At 45.5% G+C, this 17,204-nt stretch overlaps 1 protein-coding gene across 7 annotated transcripts in view; it reads right to left on the reverse strand.

Moving 5' to 3' along the window:
- Window positions 1-17,204, reverse strand: part of PLEKHM1 (pleckstrin homology and RUN domain containing M1) — a 56,499-nt gene that overhangs the window by 29,956 nt on the left and 9,339 nt on the right. For 6 of the 7 annotated variants that reach the window (XM_061144274.1, XM_061144275.1, XM_061144278.1 and 3 more), the window contains 3 exons: window positions 16,209-16,456; window positions 13,864-14,490; window positions 5,297-5,702 (listed from right to left, as the gene is read on the reverse strand). In XM_061144274.1, the coding sequence (XP_061000257.1) occupies window positions 5,297-5,702; window positions 13,864-14,490; window positions 16,209-16,456 (1,281 nt within the window). Of the gene's footprint in view, window positions 1-5,296; window positions 5,703-13,863; window positions 14,491-14,596; window positions 15,117-16,208; window positions 16,457-17,204 lie in introns of those variants that run through there. The other variant, XM_061144279.1, reaches the window with a different exon arrangement.

A 17,204-nucleotide genomic window follows, 5' to 3' on the forward strand; every position in this document is an offset into this window, starting at 1 on the left:
GGTACAGTCGAAAATAAATAAATGAGTAACCTTATTCAAAAAAATGTAAAAGCCGGGGCTGGAAGGTGCTAGGTTTGTAAGCAGCTGCATGGAGGCCGCGGTGGAGTCGGGGGAGGTGTCAAAACTTGGTGAGCAGAGGAAGATTTTTGTTGACAAAGCAAGCTGTCCCATCCACCAGCTTTGGGACCCTGGCAAGACAGGATGTCTGAGCCTGCAAAGCAGAAGCCAGCCCTGGACAGGAGTGAAGGCACCCCGGTCAAGGCCACTCTGGGGAACCCTGTTGGAGCCCACAGCCACTGACCCCAGGGCACATCCCTCTCCTTTAGTGGGGGCCACAGAGCCTTTCTCTTCAACCTCAGCGTGTGCTGCTGGTTTCATAGTCACAGACTTCAGGGCCTTGTGACATTCTGGGCTTGAAGTCACCTTTGGGATGGCAAAAACAGAAAGTCTGATCCACACGTACATGGCTCCATAATTTATAGTCGTATTCAATAAACGGCGCGAGGTCAACCTGACATCCATGTGGAAAACACCTACCTCATACCAGATCTAAATAAGCTCAGGCGGATCATATACCTAATTGTAAAAGGTAAAATAAGAAAGCTTCTAGAAGAAAATACAGGGATTTCCACAGCCTTCATAGCCTTGGGGTAGAAAGAGATTTTAAAAATAGACATGAAACACATTGATTGAAAAACAGAAAGACTGATAGGACTTTCCTGGTGGTCCAGTGGCTGAGACTCGGCACTCCCAACGCAGGGGGTCCCTGGATCAGGTCTGATCCTGCTCAGGGAACCAGACCCCACATGCTGAAACTATATTAAAAAAAAAAAAAAGACTCCACATGCCACAATCAAAGCCCAACATAGCTAAATAAATAATACTAAAAAGATACCATTGAGAGGTTGCAAAGAGTCGGACACGACTGAGCGACTGAACTGAACTCAAAGGCCAGCCATAGATTATATGAACTTATTTGCTATATATATATATACACACATATATATATATATGTATTTTTTTTCTCCAATAAAAGACACATCCATAGTATATAAAGAACTGCTACAAATCAATAAGGAAAACACACAATTCAATTCAAGAATGGGACAATGACTTTAAAAAATGCTTCCAAAAAGCAAATGAAAAGCTATCAGTATCATTAGTCATCAGGGAAACGCAAATTAAAACCACAGTGAGACCCCACTATATACCTACCAGAGTAGCCAGAATGTAGAAGATTGACAATACCACTGACTATGACGAAGGACAATGAAAATGCTCACATTGCTAATGTGAGTATAAGTTAGTACAAGCCCTTTGAAAACTGTTTGGCAGTATCTTAGTTCAGTCCAGTTCAGTTCAGTCACTCAGTCACGTTCGACTCTTTGCGACCCCGTGGACTGCAGCACGCCAGGCTTCCCTGTCTAGAGCTCAACACATGCCTACCCAGTGACCTAGCAACTCCATTCTTAGATGCACACCCAGAAACGGATGGAGAAGGCAGTGGCTCCCCACTCCAGTGCTCTTGCCTGGAAAATCCCATGGACGGAGGAGCCTGGTGGGCTGCAGCCCAAGGGGTCGCTAAGAGTCAGGCATGACTGAGCGACTTCACTTTCACTTTCCACTTTCATGCACTGGAGGAGGAAATGGCAACCCACTCCAGTGTTCTTGCCTGGAGAATCCCAGGGACGGGGGAGCCTGGTGGGCTGCCGTCTCTGGGGTCACACAGAGTCGGACACGACTGAAGTGACTTAGCAGCAGCAGCAGCAGCAGAAACGAATACATGGATTCACTGAAAGGCAAGTATAGGAATGCTCATATCTCCTTTCTTCGTAATAGCCCAAACCTGAAAACAACTCAAACTTCTGTGAATACATTACGGGAATTGAATATACGGGACGTTGTGATATATTCTATGGGCTTCCTAGGTGGCGCTAGTGGTAAAGAATCTGTATTCTTATGGTGGCATACTACAGAACAATGGAAAAGAACCTCAGGCTATAGATGAATCTCACATATATAACGTTCAGTGAAAGCACTAAAAGAATATATACTATGTGATTCTATCTATATAAAGTTCAACAACAGGAAAGACTTTATGGGCTACAAGTCAGAACTGTGGTTTCCTTTGGAGTGGGGGGGCAGTGAGTGGAAGAGGGCAGAAGCGAAATTTCTGGTGGCTGGAAATGTTCTATATCTCAATCTGGATGGTGGTTACAGAGTGTGTGTGATATATAAGCATCCACTGAGGTGTACACTGAGGATCTGGGTGCTTTAAATACATTATTCCTCAAAAAAATGTTTAAAGGGGAAACTGGGGCAATTCAACAGGCAAATAGTAGTCTTTCCAGGGACTTCCCTGGTGGTCCAGTGGTAAAGAATCTGCCTCCTAATGCAGGGGATGTGCGTTTGAGCCCTGGTTGGGGAACTATGATCCCCAACTAGAGAAGCCCTTGAGCTGTGGTGAAGATCCAGCACAACCAATAAATAAATAAAAATGTTTAAAAAAAAAAGTCTTTCCAACAAATGGTGCTTGTATAACTGTATAAGCACATGTAAAAAAATGAAGTCAGGTGCCATTCTTTTACCAAATACAAAAATTAACTCTAAGTGGATCACAGATTTAAATGTAAGAGATGAAACTATAACATTTAGAACACATGGGAGTAACTTTCCATGACCTTGGATTAGAAAAGGAGTACTTAGAGATAAAACCAAAAGTACAAGCAACAAAAAAGAGACTACATCAAAATTCAAAACTTTTATGCTTCAAATGATACCATCAAGGAAGTGAAAAGATAATGCACAGACTGGGAGAAAAATCTGCAAATCATTTATCTAAGAAAGGCCTAGTGTCTAGAAAATACAAAAAAACTGTAATTTATTACATAACCCTATTTAAGACTGGGTAATCTTTTTTTGGCCGTGGCATGTGGAAATCTTAGTTCCCTGACCAGGGACTGATCCTGTGCCCCCAGCATTGGAAGCACACAGTCTTAACCACTGGACCACCAGGGAATTCCCAAGAATGAGCAAATGATTTGAATAGACATTTCTTCAAAGAAAAACACAAATGGTAATAAGCATATGAAAAGATGCTCAACATCATTAGTCATCAGGGAACTATAAATCAAAACCATAATGAGATACCACATATAATAAAAAAAAAACAAAACAGCAAGAACTGTTGGTGATGATGTAGAGAAATACACTGCTGGTTGAAATATAAAACAAGACAACTGCTTTTGGAAAACAGTTTGGCAGTTTCTCAAAAGGTTAAATATAGAGATACAATATGATCCCAAAATTGTACCTCAAGCTATGCATCCAAAAAAGTTAAAAATATATGTCCAAGCAAAAAATTATACATGAATGTTCATAGTAGCATTATTCATAACAGTCAAAAGGTAGGAAAAATGCCAATGTTCATTAACTCATGAATGGATAAATAAAATGTGACACATCCGTATGATGGAACTTACAATGGGATATTAAAAAAAAAAAAAGACAAAGTACTAATACATGCCACAACATGGATGAACTTTAAAAACATTTTGCTAATTGAAACTAAGCCAATCACAAATGTGATTATACAATTCTACACATGTAACATGTCCAGAACAGGCAGATCTATAGACAGAGTAGATTAGTGGTTGCGTGGGGTTGAGCAAGGTGAGGAGAGGCAGGAGTGGGAGGAAAGGACAGGAATCATTGCTAATGGGTAGGGGGATTCTTTTATGGAACATGAAAATATTTAAACTGAGACTGTGGTGAGGGTTGTACAACTGTGAATTAAAAAAAACTGAATTATACACTTGATTAGGTGAATAGTATGGTATGTGAATTGTATCACAATAAAGCTGTTAAAAGAGGGGGTGGGGGTGTCTCCTATAGTCTATTTCACGGCCCTGGCCCATCCTGAAAATCTAGAAGCTACAGGCCAAAGGAGGGACGTTTGTGGATGGAGCTGAAAGAGTAAGACTGTATGCCCAACACGAGCCCCAGACACAGCTGGGATGAGCTCTGGGTTTTGTGTGGGTACACGTGCACTCCAGTTCCTACTTCTGCTTTTCATGACCCAGGAACAAATGTGAAATGGCATAAGAACTCGAGTTCACAGTTTGACTACTGCTTCACAGTAGTAGGGCCCCCAGTTCCAGCCTCTACCCTCAGGGCTTTTTCCAGGCCAGTCCCAGCGCTGGCTTCTTCAGGTCATCAACACACTAGAATAGCTTATTCCAGAACAGTGTCGTCCCACATAAACAAATGCAAGCCACACAGGTCATCTTAGATGCTCTAGAACCCACATTAAAGAAAGTTAAAAAAAAAAAGTGAAGTTAATTTTAATAACTTTAATTAAAACCTTAATTAAAGTTTTATTTAATTAACTAAAACTTTAATTTTATATTTTATTTAAAATACATATTTAAAATGCTTTCATTTTAATGTGATCAGTAAACACACCTATGGTTGCCAAGGGGAAGAGAAGGGATAGTTAGGGAGTTTGGGATGTTATATTTAAAATGGATAACCAACAAGGACCTACTGTATAGCACGTGGAACTCTGCTCAATGTTATGTGGCAGACTGGATGGGAGGGGAATTTGGGGGAGAATAGATACATGTATATGCATGGCTGAGCCCCTCTGCTGTTCACTTGAAACTATCATAACATTGTTAATCAGCTATACCCCAATACCAAATAATAAGTTCAAAAATTAAAAAAAAAAGAAAAGACACAGTGGCAAAAAAAAAAAAAAATCTGCCTTGCAATGTAGGAACTTGGGCTTGACCCCTGGTTGGGGAACTAAGACCCCACATGCTGTGGAGCAAGTAAGCCCACGCGCCACAACTAGAGAATCCCTGCACCACAACAAAAGATCCCACATGCTCCAACTGAGACCTGAGGCAGCTAAGTAAATAAATAAATAGTAACAAGCACCGAGGAGGAGACCAAAGCTCAGTGAGGCAGAAGCTGGGTGAGTGTCCGTGGTGAAGAGCAGAGCCTGTGGTCGGGAGAACTACCTTCTCCAGGGGGCAGGTGATAGGAGACACCCGTGGGAAGTGATGGGCAAAGAGCCCGGCTTCCATCCACTACTCACACCCCATAGAACATTAGCTCCATCACCTCAATGTTCTATTAATACCAAACCATACGAGGCAAGGGGGCTCAGAGGGAGAAGGCAGAGACCACCTGGGGTCACTAGCTGGGGAAACCCCACACTGGTTCTGAGACAAGCACCAACACCCTCTCTCCTCCCGTCCCTTCCCCCCAAAACTCAGCTTATACCACTCACCGGACTGGTGGGGGAGGGAACTGCAAGGCTGAGCCAAGGTCCGTCATCCTCCGTGGGCTTCTGCTGGCCGCTTTCCTGGCCAGCTGCTCTGGTGGCCTCTCTCACGGGACGAGAAGGCTGCTGGCCTGAAGCGCTCCCCGAAAGGACAGCTTGGGCAGGACCCAGCTGCGGCCAGCCCAGGAGGCCAGGCGCCTGGGCAAGCGGCTCCCGCTTGTGGTCCCCATCTCCAGTCCCAGGGGAGGCCTGGGCATGGCGGGGCTCTGCTGGTTCCTCCAAGTGCAGGGATGTGCTGGTGTCGAGGCCAGGGAGGGGGAGCGGGGCCTGCAGCGTGGGAACCTCCGTTTCTCGGCTCAGTCCGTTGGCTGGCACAGAGTTTACCTGGGCTTTGCTGAATTCCGACAACACCCTAGAAGTTTTTAAACAAAGAAACCCGTGTGATGGGGCTGTCAGCTGGAATGCCCAAGGCTAAGTAGAAAACTGCTGTTTTGTGATTGAACAAAATAACCCCCTTGGTCATGGCGGTGCTCCCAGCTCCCACACACAGACCCTCCCACCAAAGTTTTTCTCCAGCTGGGACTTGGGCAGGTTTGGTGACCAGGTGAGTTGTGCGGCCCAGGGTCTCAGGTGACAAAGCTCACAAAGCTTTGAGGAAAGGACTCGAGGCGAACAGGAACTGCCTGTCTTTTACCCTCTGAGCAGGCTGACAGTGGGTCTGGCGAGTCTGCTCAGCCAAATGGCTGCGTGGCCTGTCCCCGCCCCACGCCGCCCTTGGCAGAGCCTCGGTGAATGGTGTCTCCGGGCTGGGCTCCAAGACTGCTCCCTGGGATGTGGACTGGGGTGAAGTGAGGATCCTCTTTGTCCCTGGAACAGTAAGTAACTGGGCAGCAGGGTTGGGGTGACGGGCTGGGAGTGGAGCCAGAGAAGCCTCACAGTTCGAGAAGCTGCTGCTGGAGAACAGTGTATACACGCTATGTGGTGTGTGTGCCCACGTACACGGGGTGTGTGCCTGATGGGACTGGCACTTCCTGCCCCTCAGTGGTACGTCTGGGGCCAAGGGAGCCAATGTCACTGCCTTTGTGTACACACACACACACACACACACTGCTATACCTTCTGGAATGTGCACTGGCTAGTAGCTGCTCCTCCCTCCCTCCCTCTCCTGAGGTTTCAGAGAATCCAAGTTCTGTTTCTGAAGTAAACCTATTTGCTGTCTCCACCTCTGCTTATGAATCCAGTGAGGAACCCATAGACAAATGCAGGTTCTAGTGTCAAAAGAGCTGTCTGGAGCCCAAGAGATTGCACACATCTGCCTTAAAGGCTTAGAGTGGGTGCAGAAGACACATCAAGCTCCCCTCCATGTGGGCTTATGGAAACAAGGATTTCAGATCTCAAGTTTTCATCTGACCGCCTTCTAGGTGAGCTCTGCTCTTATTTATGCCATCATAACCCCAAACAACATCTTAAAGCATTCTAGTTAAGAAGAGGTGACCAACCCATGCATTTCTGGGCAACTGATTTTCAGTATAGCTGCTGAGACATTTCAGTGGGGAAAGAACAGTCTTTTCAACAAATGGTGCTGGAATAAGTGAATGGTTCCATGCAAATGAATGAAATTGGACCCCTATCTCACACCACAGAAAACAATTAACCCCAGGGGACTTCCCTGTTGGTCCAGTGGTTAAGAATCCACCTTGCAATGCAGGGGACGTGGGTTCAGTCCTTGGCTGGGGAACTAAGATCCCACGTGTCACAAGCAACCAAGCCCACAAACCTTAACTTGAGAGTCTGTGTGCTGCAACTACTGAGCCCATGGACCACACCTGGAGAATCTGTGTGTTGCAATGAAGTTCCCACATGCCACAACTAAGGCCTGATGAAGTTAAATAAATGAATGGTGAAGAAAAAACAAATTAACCCAGGTAATTTCCTGGTGATCCAGGGGTTAGGATTTGGCCCTTTCATTGCCTTGGCCCGGGTTCAACACCTGGTCTGGAAACTAAGATCCCACAAGCTGCGTGGCACAGCCAAAAAAAAAAATGTAACCCCAAATGGATCAAAGACCTAGAGGTAAGAACTAAAACTATAAAACTCTTGGAAGGAAACAAGCATAAAGCTTCATATCTTTGGATCAGGCAATGGTTTCTTAGATATGACATCTAATACATAAGCAACTAATAAAAAATATATCTAATAGAAATATTTGCATACAAAATGTGCAAATATTACCATATATCCAAGGGTCTAGTACCCAGAATATAGAGCTCTCACAACTTAATAATAAATAACCCAATTTAAAGCCATTTAAAAAATAGGCAAAGGGTTTGAATAGATATAACTCCAAAGAAAGCATACAAATGGCCAACAAAGACAAGAAAAAGTGTTCAAAATCATTAGACGATAGTGTAATGCAAATCAAAACCACAGTGAGGTGCTACTCTATGCCAGTAGGATGGCTATAATAAAAAAAGGCAGAGAATAACAAGCATCAGCAAAGATGCAGAGAAATTGGAACTCTTACACATTGTTGGTGGAAATGTAAAACGGTGTAGCTTCTGTGGAAAACGATTTGATAGTTCCTCAGGATATTAAACATAGAGTTACTACTGGACTCAGCAGTTCTATGCTTAGGTACATATCCAAGAGAATTAAAAACATGTCCACACAGAACACTTGTACATGATTACACATAGCAACATGACAGCTAAAAAGCAGAAAAAAAACAAATGCCCATTAACTGATGGATAAATAAACTGTCGTATATTACACAATGGAATATTATCTGGCCATGATATGTGCTGTAATGTGGATGAACCTTGAAAATATGGTACTCAGTGAAAGGAGACAGTCACAAAAAGCCACATATTGTACAACTTGATTGACATTAAATATCCAGAATAAGTAAATTTATAACTAATGGGTAAGGGATGAAAATATTCTTGAATTAGATAGTAGTAGATGCTGGGGGATCTTCTGGTGGTCCAGTGGCTAAGACTCTGCACTCTCTGTGCAGGGGGATTGGGTTCGATCCTTGGTCAGGGAACTAGATCCTACATGCTGCAACTAAAGATCATGCAGGCTGCAACAAAGATACAAGATCCTGTGTGGTGCAACTAATACCTAATGCAGCCAAGCAAATATTTTTTTTTAAAAGATCGTATAGATGTTGAATTCACAACCTTGAGACTATAGTGAAAACCACTGAAAACTACACTTTATTTATTATTATTTTTTTTTTAACTACACTTTAAAATGGTGAATTTTATGGTATGTGAATTCTGTCTTGATAAGTAATTGCGGGAGACCCGGATTCGATCCCTGGGTTGGGAAGATCCCCTGGAGGAGGGCATGGCAACCCACTCCAGCATTCGTGCCAGGAGAATCCCGACGGACAAGGAAATCCATGGGGTCGCAAAGAGTCGGACATGACTAAGCAACTAAGCATGGCACAGCAAATAAATGGATGAGTCGTCAGAGAGAAAGGTGCGGTTCTATTTGTGGGAGAGTTATGGGGGAGGCAGGTGGGGGCTCATTCTTGCTCTAAAGCTGCACTCTAAAAGAGGCCCATGAGAAATCCAAGAGTGCGGCTTGTAGGGAGAAGGCAACGATGAGTTCTGGAGAGAAAAGGGGACTTTCCACCAGCAAAGGAGGAGGGGACATTTGCTAACCAACTGTATGTGTCCAAACCGCTGGGACAGAATGGGACCTCATCTGAAATGAACTAGCGAGGCAGATTTTTGACAAGGTCCTCTGTGAGGTCTCAGGAGGTGTTGTGGTGAGTGATTAAGAGCAGGGCTCCCCGAGTCCACCTGGCCTTGGTTAGCATGTGGCTGTGGGCCCCACAGTGTGAACATGAAGTTCATGGACATAATTCCCTTATCTGAAAAACAGATGTGGTAACAGCATCCACCTTTTATGACTCTGACAAAGATTAAATGAGATAATACAGGTAAACTGCTTAGTATGGGGTTTGGCACAAAGTAACACTAACCTCATTATCACTGATAAGGCTGCTTAGCCTCCCTGTACACAAACATAAAAATGTAAGCAAAGGAGAAGATTTATTGAAACACTCACTAGCATTGCCAAAATGGTTATCAAATAGACATGAATCCTGATCTATAAGAAAGATTTTAATGACAAGAATGGATGGGGTGTTAGAATAAGTGAGTGATTTAATGCCTAGAGAAATGCCACCAAACGGCAAGAAGCCTGTGTGATCAATTACAGCTTCTGTCAAATCAAAACTAAAGGCAAGCTGAAATCAACTTCACAGAGCTTCACCAGAACTGGTACCAGTCTTCAGGACCCAGTGAGAATAAGAGATATGTACATAGAGTGGGGAAAAGGGATAGAGATGAGATTGTGAAGCAAAGGCAAAGAAAGAAAACTGTCAAATATTTTGACAGTTTTATATTTGTATTTATAAAATACAACACAGAAATGAAACAGTGAAAAAAAAGAAAAACCAAGAAATGAAACTGTGAAACTGCTACAGTCCTTCCACTGGGGTCTGGTGCAAGGCCCTGTTTACCAAAAACTTTCTATTTGAAAAATTTCTAACTCCGTGCTTTCATTTAGAGAGCAATCTGGTGGGAAAATATATGTATTATGAGTACTTATATGTGTAAAGTAAATAAAAAGCATGGCCTGGAGAGTCTGAATGGTCACCTTATAAAGGACCCCTGAGGAGCAATTCTGAGCCTGTGGTTTTTTTGAACATGCGAACTGTGGTGGTGATATACGGTACTATTTGGCAGTCAAGAGCCACTAATAAAAGCACAGAGGTGGGATGCATATACTAAGAATCATTTCTCCCCTAAGGGAAGGCCTCATGACAGTGACCTCTGACAAATATTACTAAGCAAGGTTTTTCAGCAGTGGATACGGGGACAAGCAGAGCTGATATCACAGGTACCCAGAAGTTAAATGACACCACCACGTGGTCAGCAAGCATGCCGAGTCAGACACTGTTCTAGGCATATGAAGGTCTCTATTTGCCGCATTACCCCAGCATTCCTTTGAAGCATTCTCACCCCCATTTTACAGATGAGGACATCAAGGTCAGAAAGGTTTACTAACTTGCCTGAGGTAGCAAAGCTGGTTGATGGAGGACTCAGGCAGTCTGGCTCTTGAGTCTACACTCTTTACCACGAGACTGTACCTGTGCTTCTCAGCGATAATTATAATTCAGACCCAACGAATGCCAAAGAAGCCGTGAGAGGCAGTTAATCCTTTCTTCACAAGGTAAACGGTAAATTGGTTTCTGCCAAACATTAATAAATTTCATTTGAAATGGGTTTTGCAATTCATGTCTGATTTGTAGTTTTTTGTTTTTTGTTTTTCCTATACAGCCCAGCTTGCTGGATCTTAGTTCCCCTACCAGGGATTAAACCCTGGGCTCAGGGCAGTGAAAGCATGGGGGTCTTAATCGCTGGACCACCAGGGAATTCCCAATTTGCAGATGTTTTGATTTTACAGGTGTAAGAGTTTAAGCCCAATGTGTTTATGCCCAATTGTAAGTTACATGCATTTAAGTAACACATTAACTTAACTCCCTAAGTGTTGGTGAGAATCTCCCTTGAAACATACACTCCAAGAAACGCTGGTCTCTGTGGATGCTCTAAGAACGGTGGTGCTGGCCGCGTGCTTCTGTGTGTGTGTGTGTGTGGTGTCTGGTTCCCCACATCACTGTCCAGTGTGGGTTTATGCTTCCTGACTTCTTCCCTTTTGTTCCCCCAGAATACCCAGGACAACACTTCCCCTGAAGGAGGGTGGATGGTCACTGATTCAACAACCTTAAGCTGGAATTTTCCAATCATAAGACACATGAAAGATAAAGTCAAGACACATGACAGAGAGGACTGGCTGGTCTGTGGGGGAAGGGAGAAGCACCAAAGGCCAGGACAGGTGGCTGACAAGCAGTCACGCCTCGGGCCCCACCGCCTCTGGGGCAGCGCTTGCGTCTTCTCAGCACATCATATCTAATCCTTCCGTTTGGACATGTGAAAATTCTATCTGATGTGCTCGATGTTCAGAAGCCGTTTCTGGGAACTACCACACATTCTTATGTGTGCAATGATTGATGGGCATCTCATTTGACTCTCAAATGGCCCTATGAGGGAATTTCCACTTTAAAGATAAAAAGCAATGAAACAGTAACTACAGTAACAATAAGGGCTTACTGTATAGCACAGGGACATCTACTCAAAACTCCAATGACCTATATGGGAAAAGAATCTAAAAATGAGTGGATAGATGTATATATACAACTAAACCCCTTTGCTGTATGATGGAAACTAACACAACATTGTAAATCAACTACACTCCGGGAAAAAAAAGAAAAGATAAACAGAACCTCAAAAAGAGTCAGCAATATGCAGGACACCACTGTGCTTGTAAGTGATGGAACTGGCTGGAAACTGGATCTGCTTCCGGCCAGTCCAAGACGCCCAGTCCTGGTGTGATTCCCACACAGGTGGGAGCCCTGTAGAGACCTGAACCAAGGAGACGGGGGAGGGCGGGGACAGCAGTTGTGGAAAGAAGGTCCTAACCACAGTTGCTGGAAAAACAGGTCCTACCTGGAGGGAATGCTTCATAAACAGCTACTGTTTTTACCTATTAGATGAGGCAACATCCAAAAGTTTGCTAATACCTTCTGTTGTCAAGGCTGAGAGGACACAGGCATACCACTGGTGAAGTGTAAATAGGAAACATCTGTGAAAATTACTAATTAATCTACCCCTTGGTTCAGTAATTTTTCTTCTGGGAATTTACTGAACAGAGAGAACTCGCGTAGACCTAAAGGACCACATTCACAGGTTATTTGTAGAAACCCTGGACTCCAATGTCCATTAAACTCAGGGATGATTCAATAAACTAAGGTACATTCATTCATATAGTGGACACAAATATAATAGAAAAAGAAGCTCCGATATGACACGATCTCCCAAATAAGGTATGTATGTATGTGTTAATCACTCAGTTGTGTCTGACTCTTTGTGATCCCATAAACTGTAGCCTACCAGGTTTCTCCAGTCATGGAATTCCAGAATACTGGAGTGGGTTGCCATTTCCCTCTCCAAGGGATCTTCCCAACCCAGGGATCGAACCTGGGTCTCCTACATTGCGGGCAGATTCTTTACCATTGAGCCACAGGGAAGCCCTGGTAAGGTATAGAATGGTGTATTTATAATTTATACTAGCTTTTGTGGAAAGAAGTGGGGAAATAAGGAAGACGAGATAAAGGACTTCCCCTGTGGTCCAGTGGTAAAGAATCTGACTTCAATGTAGGGGACGTGGGTTTAATCCCTGGTCAGGGAACTAGGATCCCACATGCCACGAGGTAACCAAGCCCGTGTACACCGACTACTAAGCCTGTGCTCTAGAGCCCATGAGCCACATATGCCACAACCAGATAAGCTTGTGTGCGTCACAGCTAGAGAAAGCCCATGTGCAGCAACAAAGACTAGCGCAGCCAAATAAAGAAATAAGAAAGATAATAACCGATAAAGGAAAAGAATCTATAAAAGGATATATATATATGAAGCTAACACAACATTGTAAATCTATACTTTGATTAAAAAAAAAGAAATAAGAAAGAAAAAGTTCAAATCTACATAGTCACACATAGTATAGCTGGATTTAGAGACATTGGAAAAATATGTAAGAAATTAATATTTATGGTTACAGGGGTAGGAGAGATTTTTCATGGTACACATTTTAGATTTTTTTTTTAACCATAAAAATAATTATCAAAAATCAATGTTAAAAAGCCTGAATGAAGGAAGGCTCTGCCCAGGCTCCTGTCTCCAGTCAAGTCTGTCACTCCATGTCCTCCTCCTCCACACACTCGCTTGTCTCCACTTGCCGGCCACTCCCGTACAAGCATCACCCAGGTCTTGTGTCCTCCAGAAGACCTTCCATGAGGTCCCAGAAGATCACGCCGTGCACTGTGCTTCACTGAATTTTTTGGAAGTTGTACACAGAGCTCTGAACTATTGGTTTCCTTCTCTTTAGATGAAGATGACAGTGATATTTGACACTGAAACTCAGAGAGACTAACTAACTTGTCACAGGTCACCTAGGACAGAGCTGGGGCTGGAACCAGCTCTGAGCCCCATCTAAAGGCATTCCAGGGATTTCCCTGCTGGACCATGCTAAGACTCCATGCTCCCAATGCAGGGGGGCCGGGGTTCGAGCCCTGGTCAGGGAACTAGACCCGACATGCCACAACTAAGAGTTCCCATGCCACAACTAAAGATCCTGCATACCACAACGAAGATGGAAGAGCTCAAGTGTTGCAACGAACTTGGCACAGCCCAATAAATAAATAAATATTTTTTTTAAAAATGCATTCTATGCATTCTCCCCACTAGCCCCAGTTTGCCTCCAGGTATAGCTCCCAGCAACTCTGGTCCCTGAGGGAGAGTCTGTGACCTCTCTGTCTGTCTTCCTGCCCTAACAGAGGCCTGAGCTCAGTGACAGGCAATCACATGCTCCAGGAAGGGCGGGAGGACAAGAGAAAGAGAAGCAGGAAGGCAGGGGAGGGGTGGGGGAGGGGAACTCACTCTTGCAGAGACATGTCCGAGTCGTCAGCATTGGCCATCCCCAGGTCCGAGTCATAGGACATGGGCTCCTCGGAACGGTCTGGACTCTTGGAGCCATTCTCTTGGAGGAGGCAGCTGTCAGAATTGAGGCTGCAGGAGAGCTGGGATGAACTGGCCGTGTCCAGGCTGAGGGAGGAGGCGGTGAGCTGCCGGTTCCGTCGGATCTTGTGGCCTGAGTGCTGGACCTCAATGTCCTCTGAGCCCGAGGAATGGGAGATGGAGTCCAGTGACTCCTTCCGCTGCAATTCAGCTCCAGGGGTAGTAAGGGGGTCGAGCTCTGAGAGCGGGCAGAGCCCCGAGAGGGCCAGCGGGGTGAGTGTCCACTCGTTGAGGATGGCAGACTTGTAGGAGAGCTCAAAGGACAGGGACGTCAGGCCCTGAAGGAAGCTCAGGAGGAACTCTCCCTCCTCGGCGTCACGGAGCAGGGCCGTGGGCTGGTAGTATTCGCACAGGCGGGCCTGCTCCTGTAGCAGCAGCTTCAGGTAGCACTCCATCAGGCCGTCGTTGAGGGCCAGCCGCAGCCAGGCCCGGCAGCGGCCCACGTCCGTGCTCACAAAGATCAGGTGCTCCAACTCCGAGATGATGTGTCTGGGAAGATGGAGAACAGACATATTTCAAGAAACGACTGCCAGTCACCGAGATGTCATGTTATCCACTGGTTAGCAAGAGCCAAGAACAATGACTGCAAATATACCTAGGCATGAAAAATTCTTGGATAACAGCATTTGAAGGGGAATTCAGAAAGATTCAGCTATAACCCCCAATGTTCTTAGGTTGGTATCATGAAGGATCATTGCCATTTTCAGGACATCTGTCTGGCCCGACAACATCTGCTCATCTAGGTCATGTCTGTTGAGCCCCCAGGGCAAGGTCTTTGGAGCTGTGAAGACATGGGGTCAAGACATGGTCCCTACCCTCGGTCCAGGTAATGACTTTTCAAGGGCATACTGAGGTAAACCCTACTGTTAGGAGCACTCTGGTGTGGGCCAAGCAATCATTTCTGGGTTGGAGTAAGAAAAATGCCATAGAAATGGGGTCTCTGCACTGGGCCTTGAGGGATTTCAAGAGGCAAAGATGGAAGGAGAACTTTCAAGGCACAAGAGACTGATAGAGAAAAAGACATAAAGGGGAGAAAAGCTACAGACTATAACAGGAGTGGGGAGTGCTCTGGTTACAGCTTGGGGAGGAGGATGGGAGATTGGGTTGCAAGGCGAGGTAATAATACAGGTCTCGAGTATCACACGGGGGAAGTAGAGTGGGGCAATGGTGCCCACACCTGGCTGTGCATTAGAACTCTGTAGAGAATGAGACCAGGATACAGGTTCCCAGGCCCCAGCCAAGTGAATCAGACCCCAGCCTGACATCTGGGAGCCTATGGCTACAGGGTTTTGCTCAGGAAAGCTACACGCCCACAGTTATGCAGACTTCAGGGTAGGGTGTTCCATCCCGGTCCCATGTCTACCCAACTCAGCTCCTGAAATGTCTCTGTCTGCTATAAATTCCCCTCCTCTGACTACACTATCCCCCGTGCATGGCTCCTCCACGGGAGCACTGACCATACTCTGCAGAACCCACGGATGGAGCTCTGGTCAGCTTAAGCTCACTAAAGGCTGGCTGACTGACCAAAGAAGGAGATAAGGGGGACACTTAGAAAGGCACTTCCACCCAGAATTAAGGTAAGAGCCTGAGACAGGGCAGCGGCAGTAGACACGAAAAGGAAGATTTGAGACCGACAGGACACCTTGGGGCAGGACTGACAAGACACCAGGGGCATTTAATAGACCAGAGAGGCTCCATGCCAGCTGGCTGCTCCAGAGCCCAGGCGGTTCAGGGCAGGGCAGGCAAGCCAAGCGTCTCAGGGCACACATTCAGATGCTCTGGCTGGACGCTGCTTCTTAAATTAAAAAAAAAAAAAAAGAAAAAGCCGACCTCCTTACAAGTATGATACTTAGCACACAAATATGCAAACGTCCTCAGGAAGGGTCAGCAAATTTCTGGAAAGGGGCAGACAGTAAAGATTTTAGGCTTTGCAGGCCGCGCAGCTTCTGCTGCAACTACAGAATTTGCCAGAGGAGGAGAAAAGAAGGCTCCTGCTTTCACTCAGGGTGCCTAGCCCAGGGGCTCAACAGCGCCTGAGGGGCCTGCTGAGGCCTGGCCTGACACTACCCTCCCCTGGGCCATCTCCTCTCCAGGACACAGGGCTCCCTGTGGCTTTCCACAGAAAAGTCCTGGAAGGAAGAGCCCAGAGCCCCACATACTGAAGCCCCACCCCGACGTGAACCCCGCCCCCACCCAGCGGCTCTCACTTGTGGGTGACAGCTTTCAGGAGAGGCCAGAAGACGGGCTGAGGCAGAGGCTTCTGGTGGGCGCCTTTTTTCCTCTTCCCTCCGGCCTCAGCGCGGATGTGCTTGGCGTGCAGGCCGTGAATGAAGACGGCCTCCAGGGCGCTGCACATGCTGTTGGCATCTCCGTCTTCGCTCGTGACCACCGCGTCCGAGGACACGTACTGCTTCTGCAGCGCCTTCACGGAGCCCACTAGCTTCTTCTTGATGACCTAGGCGGCGCCGGACACAACACGGGTCTTTAGAGGCTCCTGTGGCAACCCCTGCAATGTCACTCTGCTTGTCGCCAACCACGTGGGTCCCCATGCAAGCTCAAATCCGTGTATCTATGCAACAAGACTAGGACAGGCTGGGACTTCCCTGGTGGTCCAATAGCTAAGACTGTGCGCTCTCAACGTAGGGGTCCCTGGTCAAGGGGCGAGGGCCCACATGCCACAACTAAATATACTGCATGCTACAACAAAGGCCCAGTGCAGCCAAATAAATAAATTAAAATTTTTTCTTTTTTAAAAATTTTTAAGAAGAAAAAAATTTTTAACTGAAAAAAAAGAAAAAATTTAGTACAGGCTAATGGTAGAAAATAAAGAGAAAGAAGAAAAAGAAAAAAATCACACAGAGAGGTGTTGTTGTTATTGTTATTATTATTATTTTGCAAAGATATTTGTGGGGTTTTTTTGCTTGGTTTTCAGTTTTTAAATTTATTTACTTATTTATTGACCATGCTGCGAGGCTTACAGGATCTTAGTTCCCCAACCAGGAATTGAACCCAGGCCACAGCAGTGAAAGCACCAGGTCCTAACCACTGGACTGCCGGGGAACTGCCTGTTTGCTTGTTTTTTAAACCAAACTTCAGTGAGGTGACAGCCATATAAACCTTGTGTTTAAGTACTGACTCCATCATAGTTACAGATATGGGAGCTGAGATAATTCATCTAGGGCGGGAGTGAGATTTTTCCATCT

The sequence above is a fragment of the Dama dama genome, chromosome 5 (genome assembly GCF_033118175.1).
Source record: "Dama dama isolate Ldn47 chromosome 5, ASM3311817v1, whole genome shotgun sequence".
NCBI classification, from domain to species: Eukaryota; Metazoa; Chordata; class Mammalia; order Artiodactyla; family Cervidae; genus Dama; species Dama dama.